This window comes from Amblyomma maculatum, chromosome 4, assembly GCF_055883805.1.
Source record: "Amblyomma maculatum isolate TAMU_Amacu chromosome 4, ASM5588380v1, whole genome shotgun sequence".
In the NCBI taxonomy this organism is placed as follows: domain Eukaryota; kingdom Metazoa; phylum Arthropoda; class Arachnida; order Ixodida; family Ixodidae; genus Amblyomma; species Amblyomma maculatum.
Window position 1 is genome coordinate 161,119,045 of NC_139347.1, and position 20,595 is coordinate 161,139,639.

Here is a 20,595-nt window from a genome sequence, read left to right on the forward strand (position 1 = left end):
GGCTGCGGTTAAGTTTAATTACACCATGCACGGCATAGGGACAGTATGTCAATAGAGCCCCTCTTTTGCAAGCTCAAGGGAACGTTATGAAAAATATCCTGTATTGTACAGGATGCGCTGTGAAACGTATCCTGTACACTGCAAAATCTGAAGTGGAATAATGTGACAGCCTGAGCGTTGCTGCTGCACACTGTACTACATTGCGCATCCCTTGCAGAACTTATGCTGGCAACGCCAGAGCTCGTGACGCACAGTGGAAATTTTCTTTCCTCGACGCGCGGTTTGTTGCAGTGTTCCTGCAAGTGTGGGATTCGCGGTACGGTGTTGCTCCTGTATCGTTCGTAGCCAGGTGACACTCTAAAGCAACTTGACTGTCACATGACAAGGTCACGTGATACTCTTATATTCACATGACATACTTAATTAATCAAACAATAATCAGGACTTGGGGCTAATGAATATGACTCTTTTGAATAATCCCTGCCTTTGTATACTTCAGCACAGTACCCTTCGAATCATGTGTGGCGACGTCACCATTTGATGACGTCACATCTGGCAGCACCGTTTATGGACATTTCCGGGGCTAACATAGCATAGTACGGCTTTCGCCTCACAAATTCGCGTCACAATCTTTGAGAGAAACACTTTCCAGTATCACAATTTTATATGCAGCAGTAATGCTGGCACATTTGCTACGCTGTTATGTAAAAAGGAGACTCATATTTCTAGCTCTGCTTAAAACCATCGCTTTGTGATATCTTGATCCTCATACGCGTTTGCTCATATGGAGAGTAAATGCGTATGAGGTATACGGTATACGGTAAACGGCGTATACGGTATTTACCATCTGCAGTGTTGTTGGGTGACCTTCTAATGGTGATGAAGCTTGCTCACAAAGGTGTGGAAGAGATCCCACCACCTGCTGGAGACACCATACCTCCGCAGCCGTGACAATTGAAAGGGGCTTTTGTTTCAAGGGACGTCATGGTCTGTTAACGAACGCATGAATGTAGCGAGGTTACAGATGTCGCTGACTTCGATTACAGCTGTTAACACACAAGGTATAGAAAATGTGTTTAATCCCTCGTGTTGTCCGTATTTTCAAGTGGAGCTGTCTTCATCATTAATAACATCGCCCAATCAGTTACCAAATCAACTTAGTTATTAGGCCCCTAGCAAGACCAAGCACAAGAGCATATCGGTGAATAAAAGCTGTATTTATATGTTTTACGCGTCCAAACGTGTTGGTTAATATAGGTCGTTTTAGTGCTACGCCTAATGTATTAATAAAGCTGTCGCTTTTTCATGACAGCTTATGGACACCTATTTCCCCTATCGACGTTCTGCCCGTCATTTTTGTTTCAGGTGGTTTCCACTCATTTTATTTGAACTATTGACATCGCTATTTGAAAGGTGCAGTAAAGGTTCCTTTCTAATGGGAATGATATCTAAAGACCATTCTCTGTAATTATTGTGACGCGATTTGAGTTTAACTGTAGATGCCTGTATAATTATAGCGACATAGATAAGCTTGACTATGTGACCAGAAGAAAAAAATGCCGATGCCGATGCGAGTTGTTTGAACCGAATGCGAGTAAATGTTAGAGGCTTACTGTTTGCTAGAAAAGGTTCCACGCAGGAAGCAAATTTCCACTCTGAGTTTGTGTAAGCAATACAATATTTTCTAGAAATTAAAAACAAAAATCACGGAAGTACACTACAAGACTCAATCGGCTAAAAAGGGATATACATAGGACAGATCAGTTGAAATGGGTCGAACGAAGACATGCAACACGAATAAGATTATGCAACTGCTCTGATTACAGGCGACCACCGACTAAGCTGCAGCTTCGACACGTCGTTCTGTGATTGGGCGCCAGAGGCGCCATCAGGAGGAAACTGGGCTTTATGGACGCTGAGCAGTCCCTCATCGTTCCTCTCAGCGGGGCCAACGCGTGATCATACAACAGGCACTCACGAGGGTACGCATTTTTTTACAACCCTATAAAAGAACGTCAGCTGCATGACCAGAACATTAAGGAACTTTTCCAAAATGAATATGACAAATTCAGTTCAGTAGACAAACAAACAACACCTGTCCTGTATGCCTGTTTGTGACTATTTGTGAGTGTCTTTTTGTTGCGCTATTAACCTTCCCTTTATATGACAAACTTCTTTTTACAATTCCTTCTCTTGGTTTGAAAATGCCTCTAGCATATTTACCACTAAAAGCGATTTTATTGTTCACTACAGCAAAGGTTCTGCAGGCGCCCTATCTCTTTGGGAGCTGCAGCGACGAGCTGCAAATAAAGTTGCTCTCTCTTTATGTTTGCGAGCCTCGAGTTAAGACATATTTGCTCAATATTACTACCTAAATTTCTGACCATTTCTTGAGTAGTGTAAGATTCATGGTATTAAAATGACTCAGTTTAAGGTGTATAGTTTTCGTCCGTGTTTTGGTAGTACTGATGAAGGGAAGAGGGGACGAGGTATTTGCAAAAATTCGGCACAGCAGTGGCAGGACGCTATGAAATGTTTGCTTTCTAAAGCCCAACATGTTGCTCAATACTGAAAAGTAAAAGAAAGAAATGCACTGGAAAAAACCCCTTCTAGTGGGGACATTATTTGTTTTACTCTTCAGACAGGGTGATCTGGTCGAGCAGCTTTAGAATGACGTTCAATGACCAAGCAGAGGTTTGCTGTTTTTATACAATACTAATCGACTGAAGTTTAACTTACACTTTCTGAACAGCTTGCCCTCAAAGACTCAATTACAGAGCGAATGTCCTGCTACTTCATGCACATCCCAGAATTTTGCTGGGTTCTGACTTGTTAACCTTGAAACTATACCAAGGTCAAAACTAACCACACTCTAAAACTAACAATATATGCCATGTGTAACTGTAATTGAAAACAAAATGCGCAACATCTGCCACGCGTTTGGTGACTCCTGAACCGCCCCCTAAGTGATGGGAAGGAATGAGGGATAAAAGAAAGAGTAAAAGGAGCTGTAGTGGGGGCCTACGGAATAATGTAAACCACTTAGCATCTCTAAAGTTCACTACAATCGTGATCTTTCCCAGCCCACAAACGCCTTTTCGTTTCACCTCCATCAAAACGCGAAACGCGCAGCCGTCCATATTTTGTGAAATAAAAGTGCAGGAAATAGGACCCCACTAGAGAGGTTGCGGGAACACCTGAGGAGTGAGAAGATTGGCTGCTAAAAACGAGGTTTACCCTGGCCAGAATATCGCCAACATAGAAGCTTGTTTGCAAAACCAGTTACAATAGTACTTTCGACAGGTATAACTAGGTTAAAGTAGGGTTAGACGGCGCAATTTTTTATTGCTGCAGGAGTCTCATTGTACATTTTTGTTTTGCTTGTTTTACACCACCAAGCAGCCATTCTTTGTACCCGTACAAATATTTTACCGATAAAGAGTACTCCTAGCTAGATGCGCCCGCAGTGTACAAGTTCAATGAAACGTTTTTTTTTGCACGGTGCACGAAGTGCACCGTGCTCCTTGTGTTCGTGGGATCTGTACATTACACTATGAGTTTGGGTTCATGGTTCTGTCTGATACCACTTGTCTAGGCGAATAGTTTTCCAGGAACAAATTTAGCTTCCTTTTCCTCGAAACGTCATAAACAAGAAGAAAGAAACGATACACACTGACCGCTTAGTTAAGAAGAATAATATCACTACATGAACTTAAAAGTACGATTACCGACTTTTTACGCGTGCTTTGACTCACCGTGATGATACGAGTGTTTGGCATAGCTTTTTAATTCTAAGTTATTACACCGCCCTTATATACAGTGCAAAAGTACCCTCCTGATAATGCGCCAGGTGTGGCTGTTTGCCGCTCCTTTCGCGGTCCGATACCTGCACACCGTGCTGTGGACGGCGTTTGTAATGTCTCAAAAATGTTCTGCATAGTAATGGAAATTTTTTTTTTTTCATGTTGTAGCACTGGATTCCATTTCAAATGTATTTTCATCGTTTAGAAGCGATTCTTAGGAGGCCTAATTCTGCACATATTTCTGTTTGTGCTGTATTCCAGGGAAATTTCTCATATTCAAGTCAAGTTTGTCAAAGAGAAATGCTACTATTGTCGGCCCTACACTGAAACATAAGCAAATGTGCATGGTAAGTACCCAAATATCTCGGTTTCTGACTCTAGGGTAGAAAGAAAGAGGATGGCTGCACAGTATGAAAGAGCACTGATGAACTGTTGAGGGGGAGCCTCCATTCGCAAGCCGAGCCAACGTTTCGGTAAGGGGAAGTGTCTACGTCTGGGCAGCACGATCCACACTGTCGGGTGTTTAAATACGCTTTCGCTTCGAAGAAGAAAAGCTAGGGAGGAGTAGGAAACATAGTGGGTAGAAAGAAGTAGGGCAAGGAATGAAAGAATGTATCTTGCGTATGAATTTCTGAGCCTGGAAGCGCTGGCCTGAACAAGAAAAGAAAAAGCGGCAGCAACAAAAAATACTACAGTGCATTTTCGATGTTGAATCATCACCCAAACAGGTCCAAAGTTGACACGCATTTCTTGACAGGGGACAGACATTCCGAAGAGTCCTGATAATTTGTGTTCTTACTCAGCGGTACACTTTATCCGGGCCCATAAAATCAAGAACTGTGGGGCGTTGATCTTCTGGATTATGGGATAAGAAATGAATATTTTTTTTTATTATTCTATTTCACAAGACGGCTTCTTGAAAGTCTACGAGAGGCGACAAAGAAGCAGGTTGATATCCTTTTCCAGATAGCAGCAGTAGTGCGTGTATGTGTGGGCGGGGGAGGGGGGGGGGGGGGGGGGGAGGCACAATTCTCGGAGTTGTCAGTCACCTACTGCAAGTCAAGGGTCGCTTCCCATGAAAGACCCTTGTATGCAAAAATGAGTTGAGTATGTATAGATTCAAGAGTTGCACATATATCGAGTAATGTATTGATTCGTGCCTAGAGGGCTGAGACAGAAGAATTAAGGAAGATATGAAGGACAAACAAATTTTAAGGTTATTTTGGTGCGCCAACTACTGCGTGAAGGCTCACGATCTAGAGGTAGACATGAGACGGAACAACTCAGACCTAACATTGGAAGCATTTCAAAACAGCTGCACTGATCTCAAAGTTTATCCAGGTGCTCCCAGAGCATGGAGCTTTGCGCTTCCTAGATTGCGCCTTGAGCTCTTGGCGGGTGATTAGTGTTGTACTTAGCAGCCTCTAGCGAACAAGTAGTTCCTACCTTATGCATCTCACCGCACCAAGACGGTAAAAGGCGATATTACGAGGGGGGCGTTACTGTCCGCTTCTAACAAGGTATAATGCGAAGAATTTTAATCCGGTTCAGTAGGATTCTGGGAGCTGAAATTCCTAAATCTTTAATATGTACTAGATAGCGTAACGCGTAGCGGTGAAGAACAAGCGGTGGAGAGGAAACGAAGAAACTACTCAAAGAAGCAAGTTTTCCTCGGCACCCTATATCCATTGGCTTGATCCAGAATCTCATGAATGTTGGACGTATACAGGACATTCTAATCATTCCTACTGTTCCAAACAAACCAAAAAGCACGTGTACGCGGGTGATGGCAGGACAATCCAAGTGAGAAAGTGCGCCTCAAACGAGGTTCTCTGAGTGTACTAGTGCGCTGTGTATTGGACTGCGCTCTTCTGTTGGAAGAATTATTTCGGACAGACAAGAGAGCATGCCGCAGCAATAGCGTGTTGATCTGGCACCAACGTTGCGCTGCACTGTAAGTACAGTATGATATGCAAAGAACAAAAAGTCCCAGCCTACCTTCATAACCTGCAAGGTTGGAAAATGTAAAAGAAAAAGTTGAGGCGAGAGCTCTTAGAAGCTTAAGCTATAAAGATTTCTGGTGAACAATGCTTTCTTCACCACGCTTTCTTTATCCCTGTTGATGGAGGAAATTGAGCTCCTACGCAAAATGGCAGTCCGATGTAGTGAAGAAAGAAGATAAGTGCAGGTAGATGAAGTCGAAACTGCCGCGGTCTAGTGCATTCAGTTTTGATTGCAGCATCGTCCTTGTCTCTGTGTTCGTTCCTTCTGTTTTGTTTCGATCTGAAGCGCTTTCAAAATGACGATTGGGCTCCTTCACCGTCCGTATACGCATCTGAAAGAACAAAATCTGTCTTCTGTGGAATTATGTGCTGATGTGGATTTGCGTCTGCACTCTGCAAAAGAATCATTCCAGCCAGAGTTAAGTAACAGCTTCCTTTGATGGCGAATAAATTAAACGTGCAAATGGTTCTTTGGGTGGGAACTTTTAAGCATGTTTCTTTCCGAGATTATTCACTAACTTTCAGCTGTTGCTTCGTTCTGCCAGCAAAGATAAAAAAAAATGAATTTATTATTCGTGTAATAAGTGTGAACAACGAAGAATTAATTCCGGGCAGGTCATGCGCCTTTCCAGAGCTCCCAGTTGGTTTTGCTGGGCTAGCTAGGATAGCCCTCGAGTTCTTAAGGCTTGATTATATTTAGCTGCGACGCTTAGCTTTGACTGTTTTGCTAAATGAGTATGTTAGTGCCTTGTTTTATTGTGGTCTTCTAGAACACGATGCAATTATTTATAAAAAATGTCTTGCTTTTCTCAATGTAGACCTTTGCCTGCACGAATGAACAACCCACCATAGAGCTCTGTACGTTTAGTTGCAGTGCCAATAGTAATGGCAATTGAGGGGCAATGAACTCTTTATGCTATTATCATTTAAAATCCTAACAATTAAAAGCTGGCTGCATTTTTACTCCACCAAACTCTTGAAGGCGGTATGTTCTTCGGGCTTCCCTTAGTTCTTCGCCTAGACCAAAGTGAATCACTGAGCAATGTTTACTGCACGCTGGAGTAATTCCACAGTAGCCATGCGAAAACAAGCTGCCCTCGAAGCGTAAATGTATGCGTCAGAGAGCTTATGTTGCAGAAAAATGCTGCTGGAGAATCTGTTATGTTAACATCATGAATAATATTGCTGATAGTGCATCCGCTCCTACTTCTGTTGTCCCCAGCTATCTACTACAAGTATTTAGCACTTCACCAACTGAAGACTGAAGAATCCGAGACTGATGAAATTGTCTTTTATGATCTCTTGCAGATTACATTTTTTTACACAGTCCAAGGCAGCAGCGAACCGATGCTTTCACTGAATGTACGCACAGTTAAAGACGGACTCTGGAAACCTGTGTGGGAACAACGGAGGACAACCGAATTCTTTCATTTTGTGGCGGCGAGCGTTATACTTCAACAGAGTGAACCATATCAGGTAGGAGCATAAGAGCTAGTTTCTTTATTTCTTTCCATCCTTTTTGGCTCTTTTTCGTTAAAAGAACCAACCGTTTCTGGGGGAATATTTTGGCTAACTGGCGGGAAGGTCGTCATTAACCCTGGAAATAACCTCCATGGCTATATAAACAGTGTGGGAGAATGAGTTCGATGCTTCCTTTTAATGCCCTAATAAACGACGTAAACATGGGGGCGGGTAAAAGCCCTTACACGGTTGGCCTCGGCCCGTTTTAACGCAGAAAAATGCGTCTTTAACAAGGCAAGCATGTGGTGAGGAACTATCCGATCTGCATTTACAAATTTATTTGGCCTAGGCTCCTACTGGCTTTTTTGGCAGATTTACGTTCTTTGGCGTAAAAGTCGACAGCGCTCGAACCGCCACCTCGGCCGCTTGAAAGAGGCCAACACACAGCGAAAGCAAAGAAAGCATCGATAAATGGGTTTATTTTCTTTACGAATTTAAGTTTGCGCAACAAAGTATTACTTAATCATTCTGTGGCAGAAAAATAGGTTATTCCAAAATAAAAGGAACAATATCCGCATGCTTCTGGTTATATGCGAACGTACGATCTTAGAATTTTGCGTGCCTCTGTGTGGGACCAGCTTAGCCACAACGAACGGTTGGCCAATTTTTTCTACTTTTGGATATCATATGTTGTGCTAAACACCACCTCTGCAGTATTCACAAGCCGCACTCTCATCCAAAGAGGTCGCAGTAGTAAATCCTCTTTCACATGGAGTTTAACAAGGAGGGTGCGAGCTGCGCAATAACCCCCGTATCCTAGCAGCGACATGTGGTTATTTTAACACGCGAATGATCCCGTTCTCCAGGAAACTCAGGGCCTGTTGTTTGAGCGAAATGTCCCTAGCACACTTTTCACATGTGGTAGTCGGCAGGTGACATGGGCGGGCAGCGACGCGCTGGATGTATGTGCGTCTTCATGAGACGGCATGAAGTGCGTGAGCTGGGAAGAGCTCTTCACTGAAAGTGAGAGGGCATGTTATATTGGTATCTTGAATCCAAGTCACACAAGCTGCTGCTATGTCATGTAGCCACATTCTTGGGTCTTTATTAAAGCTTGGCTTTATATCTGTCAGATGGTCTTTAATATACTGCGGTAGTTGCGACTGCAAGGTAGTGACTATGTGTAAGGTAAATAGATCCACATATTAGGCGGTTGAGTACCAAAGCGTATCTACGTGGAGGAGGATCAGCAGGCGGAGGTAAAAATTGGAGAGCAAAGGATGGCTGATTTGCCATAAATTATTCCAAACGTTAGGAGCTTCCCTGGCTTTGTCCGAACATGAAATAATGCCTAGAGAGCAATAATTATTAGTCAACGCACATGTCTGAACTTTCACTTCAGTGATGACTGAAGTGTATGGCTGCTTTCAGTGCAGTAGGTATGCACTGTGTCCTTAAGGAGCCTGTATGTAGTGGAAATGATTACTTAGCGAAAATATTTAACTTCTTTGTTTGTGTTCGCGAATGAAACTCATAAAATAAAACCAATGAGTATATCTCGCTCAAGCGCATGTGACGTCAATGTATGTCTGCAAATCATGAGGTCGAAAATACTTAAAAGCCTCTCAATGCTAGGATCGTATCCTTTCATTCCATGCTTCCTTCATGACTTCCCCGATGCTGCTTATAGCGTGTCTATACATATTTCGCAGAATAAAGCTGCCGCTTGCATTGCATTTCAAAAAATATGTACCTTTTACTTTTTCGAAAGATCGGCTTCACTGCAGAGCACAGAAAAGCCCGAAAGCAAGGCTACGTTGCGATTGATGACGTAACCTTCTCGGAGAGCTGCAAACCGCACCACGAAGGTGAGATCTTATACGTGGTGATAGCTGGGTATTGACGTACAATCGTTTGCCCAGACGTGAATACATAAAGGAGCAAACTTATATTATTGCCTATGAGGCAGATCAAGTTGTTCCTTCACAAACTGTTTCTCCTGTTCTGTATGAGAGCCTGGACAGCTATGCTAGTTGGGCTCTATCGATTCAGTTTGAAAGGTTTTGTACAAGAAAGTATTGTTGAAAAATGGTGGGAAATCCTTCAGAGGCGAACTTACTATTCCCGGTTGTCAGTATAATATACGTTAGGAGGTGGGACAATTACAGGCAGTGTTGCTACTACAGCTACAGTTTTATGGGTCATTTGCTAATATAGGGAGGGAATGTCTTGTTTTTGCAAAATGGGTAACCGCTGGTACAAAAATACATGCCCATGGCTGCAGTATATAAAGATCTGCGAAACTTCATTTTCGTAACCGCTCCATGGTTTCAGCTCGCCTGTGACATCAAAAGAGATGGCTATGCTCGCCGCCAACCTGAGAGCGTATGCCATGGATAATTGTTTTCTCATCAGTAAGGAAAGCAGCCGTAACTGTTACAAATTATAGCGTTTCCACATATTATAGATTTTTGGATAGAGCCCAATTAATTGTAAAGTTTTAAAAGGCTGCCATCAAGGCGGATTTGATTTTTACTCTTTTCATTCACTAAAATATTGTTAAAAACTGGTTCCTATTAATTTACGAGACAATTTATTTTTTTATTAAGACATGGTGTCGCTGTTAACAGAGTAAGCGGAATATAAGTTTAGCGTGATTCTCTCACTGTTATCTTTGGTGGCCAGAAAAGCTCCAAATAGACACATACTATAAAAGAGTCATGGGACGTCTAATTGTGTGTGGGGCCGCAATAGTCAACGTTATGCACATTTTAACTAGTAAACTTGCGGCTTTATATCGCAGCAAGTTCTTGAGGTGAAAATCCGTTTCTTACTTTTTTTCTTCAAAGGAAACTTATAAGAAGTTTAGACGAATAACTCACGTATCGGAACATGTTCGCGATACGTGAGTATATCGTCTACACTTCTTATACGTTTCCTTTGAAGAAAAAAGCAAGGAACGGATTTTCACCACACGAATTTGCTCCGATAGGAAGCCGCAAGTTTACTCGTACACTCCGCCTTATAAAGCGCGGTTTGTTACAAACTGATAGGATATATATTACGATAGTCATGCACACTCTGTACATTCAGAATAAATGTAGCCAGATGGCGTGCTATCAGAACCAATTCATTGTATCATAAATGCAGACATCGGCTGTTTCTGTTCTTCGGAACCAAAATTCAGTAATTCAGATTGCATGATAAACACTGGCTCTGCAGGCTTGTATTTCTGAGCGCCCGTGTTTAATATGAGGTGTTGACGTTTATAAATGCTGAAATATGAAACTAAAAAGCCGCGGGCGACTCCCTATCAATGCACCGAGGATGCATCTTTAAATTTTTTTTTTTCCTTGTATACAAGGTGCGCAGAATGATAAAGTATTTCTTGACTTTCAGCGTTACCAATGTCGGACGTTTAAACAGTCAAAATAGTCACTTTTATTTGCGCGTGCACTAATCATGCTTGAAATTTGTGTTACATTGGTTGCATTTTGACTGAATCCTACTCAAGAGGGGGGAAAGGGGGGGGGGGGGACGTCACCATGCATATTTAGATGCGTCCATTAATATTTTTGCTGTTTTTTTAAGGTTGCAGCTAAATCTTTTGAGGCTTTTTGAATTGAAAGCCTAAGCTGCTACGTATCCTTTACCATTCTTCACTTTGGGTTGCCTGGTAAACACTTTCAATTTAGTTGCGTTCGCCTTTCTTCAATATTGCTTTTAGCAGAGGCTTGTAAGCCGGCTTTTTTTATTCTAAATCGGTTGACACGTTGGGGCGTGTTTCGTGCACTTGTATCGGAGAATTTAAGCTTTTTGCGTGGATTAGGAGACTCTCAAGACACTGGTGCTTGCACATTACAGTTATCACACAACACCTGCGACACGGCTCAAAGGTAACTATGCGCGTTAAAGCAGAACTACCGAACACCGACCAGACGCATTATATATAAATGTTTCCCGCCAAAAGCGCATTTCATGATGATGACGCAGCGCCGTATTGACGTTGCAGAAAACACTAGTTCTAATCAGTATTTTCTATTCAAGTGCTATTCATTATTTTTTAAAAACTGTGAAAGTAAACTCTGTTTCGCGCTATTAAATCAAGAATAACATTAGAAATACCATGCCCGTTGTACAAAACAAGCAATAAGTAGGCATGAGCAAGGTGATCAGGGCGTGTTTGGCGCCACTTTTAAAAGACATGTGGTGAGTGTCCGAGGATTACAATTATTGGACACATTTTCTGATAATGTCGGCAAATTTCGGCATTTAAATTGAAAAATGTAATTTTTAGCCATTCTGCCCTCTATCGCCCCTCGAGCTAACGACCTCTAACATGTGCACTGCCGCCACCAAGCGCGATTTTACATCTTTCGAACCCGACGTTACGGTTCCCCTTATGCACATTTTACAATCGCCGCAGAGGCATCGTCTTCCTCCAACGGCCACAGGCATTCAGTCGCAAAAGAAAAATGCGTGACAGCGTCAGCGCAACCCTTTTAACGGTATTTTTATTGGCATGACCTCTATGCTTCACAGCGCTCCCGCCGCCGTCAACAGTCCCTCCTTCTTTGTTCACGTGTGGCAAAGGGGAATTCCAGTGTGCGGATAGTGAAGAGTGCATTCCCCTGGCGAAGGTGTGCGATTTCAAAAGTGACTGCTCCAACGGCGCTGATGAAGCCCAATGCGGTAAGTCATGTGGGCTCGCAGTTAGCGAGTATTGCTTGATGGCATAAATAGTTTGGCTGGAAGGCTGAAAGTGCCTGCGAAAACCTAGTCGAAAAAAGAGTACTGGACAGTGTCAAAATTTCACGAAATACTCTGTAATATGTTGCAACGTCGGACCTTTCTGTAGTCCTTTAGATTTCTGTATGGTTGAAATTCTATGTTACGTTTCTGCTGTAACTACACGAAATTCTGATCTTACTGCAAACAATTCGTTTTAGCATATTGCGCTCTCAGTAAAAAACCGCACAGAAGTTTAGAAGGTATCCTTTCTGAGCTGCTTTTGATTACTAACTTCGGAAAAAACATCACGACCTTTGGAAGGAGAGCCTGTTAATAGGTCTTCCACGGAGTGTACGAATACATTCCGTCGCTTCTCGCGCCGACTCAGAAAACGAACTTCGTCTGTTGGAGGATATTTTATCAACGCTATCCCTCAAGCACAACAGCGACGTTTCCGTATTCGTCAGAAGATCCGGTGATCGGCGAAGGAGGGAGACCGTGTGATATATTAAAGGCCTACTCGCCCTTCCCCCGCCACACATCGCCTTCAGTTTCTCCTTCTTTTCCTTCTTACGTCTTTATCTTCTTCCGTGGGAAAGAGACGGGTATTTCTCTGTGCGCTGTGCAACCCTGCCACACGTGATTACACACAATCTCTTTGTGCTCTCTCTCTCTCTCTCGAAATTTCCCTTTTCCTGCCACGCTCATCATGAAGTGGAGATGAGGATTTCGCGCGTTTTTATCTTTCGCTCACTCACTCTCTCTTCCCCTCATTCTCTCAACATTGTAATCTTCCGACCATAGAACGTGGTTCTCAGAGGCCAGGAAGAAAACTCACAACAGACACTTTTTTCGTAATGGGGCATCCAATACCAACTCATTAACAAAAACATTAGTGACTGTCATGACACGATGGAAAGATTCCGCTCTTATTATTTCAACGTCACTATCTCGTGCAGAATAGAAATAGGTATAGTTGCCGGCCTGAAGAAAAAAAATGGAAAAAAAATGTTGGCAGCTCTGGTGATTAGCAATGGATGACAGCTAGCAGTTAAAGGCTCAGAATTTGACGCTACGTTTTGACGAGTGCTTTGCGCTGTGCATGACTGCAGTGCGACTCACGAAAAGTAATTTTGTACTCCATACGTGGCATAGAAATATGTCAGCCTGAACACATCACAGAAATCGCAAGTGATACGCGCACCAGTTTTGGATGTCTATGCAGCTTACATATGTATAGATGGTATAATTCACTGGCATGTTGTGTGTTTATTAGGACGCTTCTTGTAATGTTAATGCCGGAGGGAAAACAATCAGTAAAGAGTGCCTATAAACGTTTTATAGGTGCCTGCGAATTTTCAACGGACTTGTGCGGTTTGGCCAACGAGTATCCAAATGCTCGTCTCGGATGGAATTGGACTGCGGCAGCAGATGCGAAGCGCCAAGCGTTATTCCCGAACACTGACAGCCAACTGAATGAAAACGGCGCATACGCTGGTTATTATTTGTTGCGTCAAGGTAAGTAATTACCGAAACTCATAACCCATTATTAATTTGAAACCAGTGTAAAAAGAGTTTGCCCACATGCTGGTCCGAGGTCTTACTCTCTGGGATGTCTGTGACGTCTTGTGTGAGGGGGCCCTACAGTTCGATGGAGACATTAACAAGTATCAGAAGGTCTTTAACCATTTCAGTTGGAACAACACTTCTAGCCAAATGCACACAATGAACTCTCAATGAGAGTAGAGGAAGAATGAAGGGAACTGCCCACTACAGTCTTTCTCAATTCGCAGCTTTTAGGCAGATGACACCCGGATGTGTTTAGCCCTCGGTGAAATAAATGCGATGAAATCGCGGACTTGGTCCGCACTGCGTGGGCTTGCACTAGCTTTGGTGAACCGAACAAAAATAAGAATTGCTGGGTGACGCTGCAGCTCAAGTGGGAAGAACAAGACCAGCGTAAAGTGGTTTTGGCCATGGTTGCCGCCGCGATCCCAGAGAACCCGGCCGACGACTGCAGAGGAATGATTGGGAGCTGTATTGCACTGTGCGGCACTTGATTCCCTGTCAAATCTTCTGACGGGTGTAAATAGTTGTTGCTTACGCTGTCTTTTAAAGAAAAAAGCACAAAGTGCATATTTGTGGCAGCAGAAACCTGTCCGGCTTTTATACCTTCCTCAGCCATGATCGTGTAAAACAATGTTTCTAGCTTATTTCTGTGCTTTGTTTTCTGCTCCCATGTTTATTAGATCAAGAAATAGAGTGTGAGACGACCTTTCAGGTTTATTTTCCGGCCTCAGTGTTTAACATTGAAATTATAGCGAAAACGTTTGCTGTTCGAATAATGAAGTTGAGCACTATCAAAGAAGTTCATACCTAGGCAATATTTTTTTTTTCATGGACAGCGGCATCAGGCCCCTTATTTAATAGCGTTCCTCTGTGCACGGATCCCACAAAGAAAGAGCAGGGTTTAGACGGAGTAGTATTTAGCAAAGCGTTCCTGTTTTATTGATTTGCTAAGTTCAGCTTATTTAGTAATTATAAAGCTACCTGAATGCGTACTTTCTGAGGTAGGTAAAATTAGTTCTTATGAAGTGAGCAAGCAAAAGTAGTAGCTTCGAATGAATTGTGGCGCCACCATACTTGTATGGGCGAAGGCTTCAAAGATACATTATTGTAGAAACCCTTGCATTAGTAACATAAGTTCTCGTGTTCATGGCAAGCCTATCTTTTTGTCTCATGCTAAGGTAGTGGTTTTTTAATTTCACCACGAGGATCGGCAAGGAGGTTTTGTCTCAGCCCTTATTATTATTTCCTCCGCATTTTTATTTCTTTACTTAGAATGTTAATATGTGCAATTGAATTCTACCGGACACATTGCCGAAAGTGCAAAAAATTCATAAAATGCACTTCTTTAATAATATGCCGTGCTTATTTCTTTATGTTGCCAATAAATGAAGCATATTAAAGAATAAAGTGACCATTTGGCGAAGATATGTTTCAGAGTTCCGGCATAGAATATACTAGGTCATTTTATTGCTAGTGCATCTGCTAGCCTGTAAACAAACATTACTTACAATCGCTCAACGCACGTATATGTTTGCCATGGTGCCAACAGCTGCTTTGATTGGAGCAAATGACTCGGAATCAAATATTGTTATTGCTACCTTGATTTCATGTTCGAATGAACGCCGTCGTCTGGAATAGTTTTTGTTTACTCTGAAGCTGACTAGTATAATTGCCTACTACGTATCTACGTTTAGAGCGTACTAACGGACCACTAGAAGTCACTAGCACTAAAAAGGGGTGAAACACTACGCATACAACTTATCACAATATCCACGAAACTGCAGATGTGCCACAGGGAGGGATTGACAAGGCAATGATCACTCCACGGCTGGGACCGATTGCCCACTCCTGTGTCGTCACTTTCTACGCCTCCATCCCTGACTATCGTGAGTGAACTTGTTCGTTCGGTGTTTTGAACCTGGAGCACTCTTGGTGACTGACACACTCGCATACATTATAATTGGCCAACCCACGATAGATGCGTGGTGATAGAGGGTTCGTCTAAAAGTCAAGATGAGGGAACATTAACTTGTATGTAAGATAATTTTGCACCATTAACCCATGCGGAATGTGTAGGATTCTTCTAGTAAAATAATTTGCAAGGCTCCCCACCTGGCAGCTCCAACGATAGGATTATTTTATAAGGTGTTAGCTGACTAGCAATAATTCTTAACGGTTTATTAAACAAAAATACTGCATACAAATCGCAGCTAGTACACGTCTCACGGCTTCCCTACTAAGGGCAGAAACAAAACAGGGGAGCAGATTGATCTGCAAATGTTTTGTACGTTTAGTTAGAAGTGGAAAATAGAAACTAAACGTTCAGGTGCTTCTCATTGGCGCTTATTACTTAATTAAAATTAAGGGAAGCTAAGTTGCTGGTTACCCCATATATAAAACCTAAAGAGCAATGCTTCAATTTTTTAAAACACTGACTTTTCATCGCTATGTTCACTACTGCACTACTGCTTTTTAATTACATGCGGACATGTTATTCGTACACGCATATTTTGCAGTCGCTGAACATCAATGCGAACAGTACATTGATATTTGCTGGGTGCTGCTTGTATAGTGATGAAGAAGTATTTGCGGGTTTTGAAACACACTAAAAAAGACATTGAACGCGACAAGGTCGTTTTTGTATTCTGAAACAGGAAGTAAAAATGTTAAAGAATGATACAGAAATATTGAATGCGAAGTGGTTTAAAAAAAACGAGGACAATAAGACAGAACAAAGCAGTTGTGAGCGATGGGTGCGCCGTCGAGGTCTAGGTTTTTGGGGAATAGATTATCGGCAACTTTCCTTAAGCTCGAGAAATTCTTGTGCACATGTACATTTTTCGGTAGGTACAGCTACTGATAGCGTAAGCAAAGAGAGAATGCATGACCAAAGTTCTAGATAACGATCACATGCATTTTGCGCTAATAAAGTTTGATAAACCTGCCATATTTTTCTATTTTGGGGAGAGAGTGGGCAGACAGTTGGCCATAACTTTATCAATCGCCGGCGTCATCAGTCCTGTGATTTAGAGGCTGCTGAGTAGGAGCTCAGAGTCATTTTGCTGTACTGAACAAGTGAAAGCCCTCGAACACTCCCTGCGGCCGGCCATTGCATTTCTCCCGTAGTTCCTTTTTTACGGAGCGCCTAAAAAAACAGATTTTAAAATCATCGTGCATACATGCGTGCATGGGATGCCTTACTTGCGGTCGTTTTCTTGTAATAGAAATTGGGCGCGTGACCTATGCGTACTGTCTATCCTCATGCAAAATTCTTTTACTATTTCTGCGAGGAGCGGGGAAGTTCTTCGGTGGGTCAGACAGAGCATTGACTGTTTCCCTTGTTTTACTTTCATTTCTTTGCAAGCAGCTAAAGGCTACACGGCATTATGCATGGCAGGCTCAGAAAGACTATCTTCTATAAAATTTAGTTTGGGGCCCAGACGGCTCGGCGACCGCCCTAGTCAGCAGTGTATACGTTAAATCTTTCGAAGCTTGCCACTTGAATATAAGGGAGAGTTATGGTATGGCTAGGGGATGCCACCTAGAGCAGGCGACGACTTCGATACGTGAGAGAGCGGCCAACTGAGGTTTTATCTTAATAGGAGACGCACGACCTTTTACGTGCTCGCTAATGGAAAATAAACTGTGCTAAGCCTAACCGGCTGCCCATTTCACAACTTATTTCGCACTACTAATGGCTTTCAACCGTAATGCATCTTTTCCTGGCACTAATAAATAACTTCCCCGTATTGATCCTGGACAAATAAAGAGTGTGTCAAAGCAAGAAGACGAGATTTACCGACGTGCAAAAAGAGGAGACAAACCCTGCGTGAAAATGAAGGCACTGCACCCCGACACTGATACAAAAGCTGTCCGCGCTATGAAAGCTAAGGGCAACCAGGGCTAGTCGGGATGGAGGGCTTACGTGATTGCGTTCACATGTTCCTGTCATTAAGGCGTAAAATTGTATTAGGTACGAAACCAAGCAGTGCGCGCCATCCTGAGTGTCCCAGGTCCCCCTTATTTCCCGTATTGCTGGAAATAGCTACAGATAACAATCTTCACTGATTCCCTGATGCGAACTTTATTCCCAGAGACAGCTTTGCTGCCCCATTGCTTTTTCAAGCCAAGCACTCCGTGCTAACTGCGGATGCTCTGGACGCTTTACAGCACCGTGCTTCTGCTGAGATGGAGCTTGCAGTCACATGGTTCTTTTTTTTTTTTGCGTATTCCGTTTGGTTATATTGCAATGCATCAGGAAATATCAGATATGAAAAGATAAAGCCTGATTAATACTGCATGGTTTGTTAGGTACGCTGTGCGTTTTCCTCTATGAGATTTTTCCTTTCTTTCAGATATTTAACAGCTCTAGTTCTTTTGCAGACTTCATGATCTGGACAAAGTGTGCAGAATGTTTCTTTTACTGCAATACCCGCATTTAATGATGTCCGGTCACCTTACAGTGCAGGGATGTGTATTTGATTTCGGGCGCAAAATAAGGGAACGAACTTTATGTCAAGCCCACATCGCACATGCGGGCTGAATGAATTAACCAGCAAAGTTTTGACATGGGGATTTGTATTTTTCTTTCTTCTGTTTTCCTCTGCAGCATATTCAATGCTCTCCTTCGGAGTCCTACCTCCGTCGGTGTCCGATACCAGCTCTTCTGGCGTCGCTTTACTAGCTGAAGTACGAGGAGACAAACTTAACGGCAGCTGGACTGCGATCAGCGTGAAGACAGGGAGCTGGGACGCAGGGGCTCGGGTGTGTACGAAATAATGAGTGGATACTAAACAGACTGTTACAAACTTAATGCCCAAACAAAGGAGTCGATCATCTCGTTCACAGTTGCCAGTTATTCCTTAATGACCGGTATGGGATATATGGTATCTAAGGAATCCTATACTTTCTCAAGAGTCTTCATATTTGGAAGTGCGCCTACGTGTAGTTTTTACCTTGTTTTCTCACGCTCCGGTGCATTCATTCGTTTTCAGTTAGACAATCGATATAAAACTCCTGAAGAACATAACTAGCGAGTGCTTAAAATGAGCTTTTCTGCTATGAAGGCAAAGGACCTGCAGTCGAAAGCATTACTGGGATGTAGGCTATGTGACCATTCGTGCACTAACTCATTAGGCAATTGTAAGTCTCTAATTAAGCAAAGTTAGATAAACCTTCCCCGTAATGTGATTACTTACAGGCTTGCAATAAATGGAGTCATATGTATAAATGATCCTATTGTATGCCTTTGTATGCCTCCGTTATGTGGCATCAGCCTCCCAACAACAAATTTAATCGACAGATAACACACCTATGACATTATCAATCTGCACAAAGCACTTGAAAGATTATTAGAGATGTATTTTGGGCCTTTCAGTAGGCAGTGATGTAGAGCAATAGGTGCAGGTTGTAAACATGTTGCTTTCAGTTCATCTGGATGTAACCTAGAAACGTCATTCCTTAGACATGTTTTACTAAAGACGGCATAGCGCTGATGAAAACGTCCGAGTGAGACCTTTTGCACAACTTTTGGACTGGGATATGTGGGACAGCAAGAGTGATTATAGAATGCTATCAAGTGAAGTATGTAAAGATCTACCAGCTAAATTTGAAACAGAAATGTTTACTATATCATCCATTTACGTACTACGCTGACGAAACATATCTTAGCGAGTGTCTACCCAGTCGCCTAGCAGAAGTCTGAAAGTTTCTTTCATGTACTCTCATTGTTTCAACCTAAAAAATGACAAAAGACGTTGTGATGAACTCGGTTCACCCCTGCGGCCTACCACCCTTGAGGAAATCAGTCATATCAAGGTTAAATGTCATTGTTGACTTTGACTGTACCAAATCTGCTTTTTTTTTTTTTGCCGAGGTGAACAGCCCCTAGTTTACAGGCGTGAAATAACTGGCTTTGTCAACATATTTGCCAACATTTGCTGACTTCTCGCAACACCTTTAACCTCTTGTGCCAGGTTTGGTGCTATGACTGTTTTAGTTATGCTTTTCAATTTCACGCAGTTCTTCTACCTTGCTGGAATCCCTGGTACTGGTGTAGACCGTCCTGAGTACTCAAACTGCCATCCCGACGACCAAAGCGAAGCACGTAAGAAAACAAGTTGTGAGGGTTTTCGAACTGGGTATGCTGCTTTCAGAATTAAAATTTGCAAAACACTGCAAAAAACGTGGCCTCAGGAATATGTTGACGGCATTTGCTGCAGGGCCCTTTGAGTTCGCACTGTGCGAATTGACAATATTACTAAGCGAAAAAGGTGTGCCAAGTAGAAGAGCAGTGCAGCGATGAAAAGTGCAGTCAGATGTTGCTCATTTTTCAGGAGAAGCAGTGCGCCAAGTCAACTGCGACTTTTCTAATCCCAAGGACTGTGGATGGATTCCCGAGCACAGAGATGGAGAGCTCAACTGGGTCCTCCACATTGGCAGCAACGCTACTTTAAATTCAGGGTTCAGGTGGCAGCCCCCGGAGAGCGCATCAGGCAATGGTAAATATTGGAGCTGGATATGTCGCTTAACGCGCTCTGTGGAGCCAGCGTACGAGCAACGAGGCGGTGACTGTCATTGAAGTTTAGTTCCCAGTGTTCTGAGAACGGGCCGAATATACAACAGTAGCGAACCAAGCCAACATGCTGCGAAAGCAGTATTGCGAATCAACGGGGGATTTGGGTTTGGATCCGAGGGTCCGAGCATAGATCAAGAACGACCATGTACATACCCTTGTGTGGCAATGATGAAGTGTATATAGCGTTCTGTATTTATGCGCTGTTGCCTAAACAGGCAATAAAAAATACAAAGAGTAATTGGTTTGACGCAGGCTGACCGCCACCTTCCACCTTCCCCTTGCCTCATGTCATTTGTTTCACTTGTGGATCGGTGTACAGTGCAACCGCTGAATATTTTTTCATCTTTCACATATTAAGAAAGATTGTCTGGATTGCCGGGAGAGCGACGGCTTAGGAGTACCTGATTGGCTGAGGCTACTTATAAGCCGTTCGTGGGGGGGGGGGGGGCAT

General features: G+C 42.9%; 1 protein-coding gene across 1 annotated transcript in view; it reads left to right on the top strand.

The window, feature by feature from the left end:
* LOC146193372 (MAM and LDL-receptor class A domain-containing protein 1-like) overlaps positions 1 to 20,595 on the top strand; it is a 193,511-nt gene that overhangs the window by 126,496 nt on the left and 46,420 nt on the right. Inside the window, exons 40-49 of the mRNA XM_084600529.1 lie at positions 1,827 to 1,982; positions 4,065 to 4,150; positions 7,115 to 7,282; positions 9,039 to 9,135; positions 11,810 to 11,959; positions 13,343 to 13,516; positions 15,352 to 15,453; positions 18,177 to 18,331; positions 19,589 to 19,673; positions 19,903 to 20,067. Of these exons, the coding sequence (XP_084456655.1) occupies positions 1,827 to 1,982; positions 4,065 to 4,150; positions 7,115 to 7,282; positions 9,039 to 9,135; positions 11,810 to 11,959; positions 13,343 to 13,516; positions 15,352 to 15,453; positions 18,177 to 18,331; positions 19,589 to 19,673; positions 19,903 to 20,067 (1,338 nt within the window). The remainder of the gene's footprint in view (positions 1 to 1,826; positions 1,983 to 4,064; positions 4,151 to 7,114; positions 7,283 to 9,038; positions 9,136 to 11,809; positions 11,960 to 13,342; positions 13,517 to 15,351; positions 15,454 to 18,176; positions 18,332 to 19,588; positions 19,674 to 19,902; positions 20,068 to 20,595) is intronic.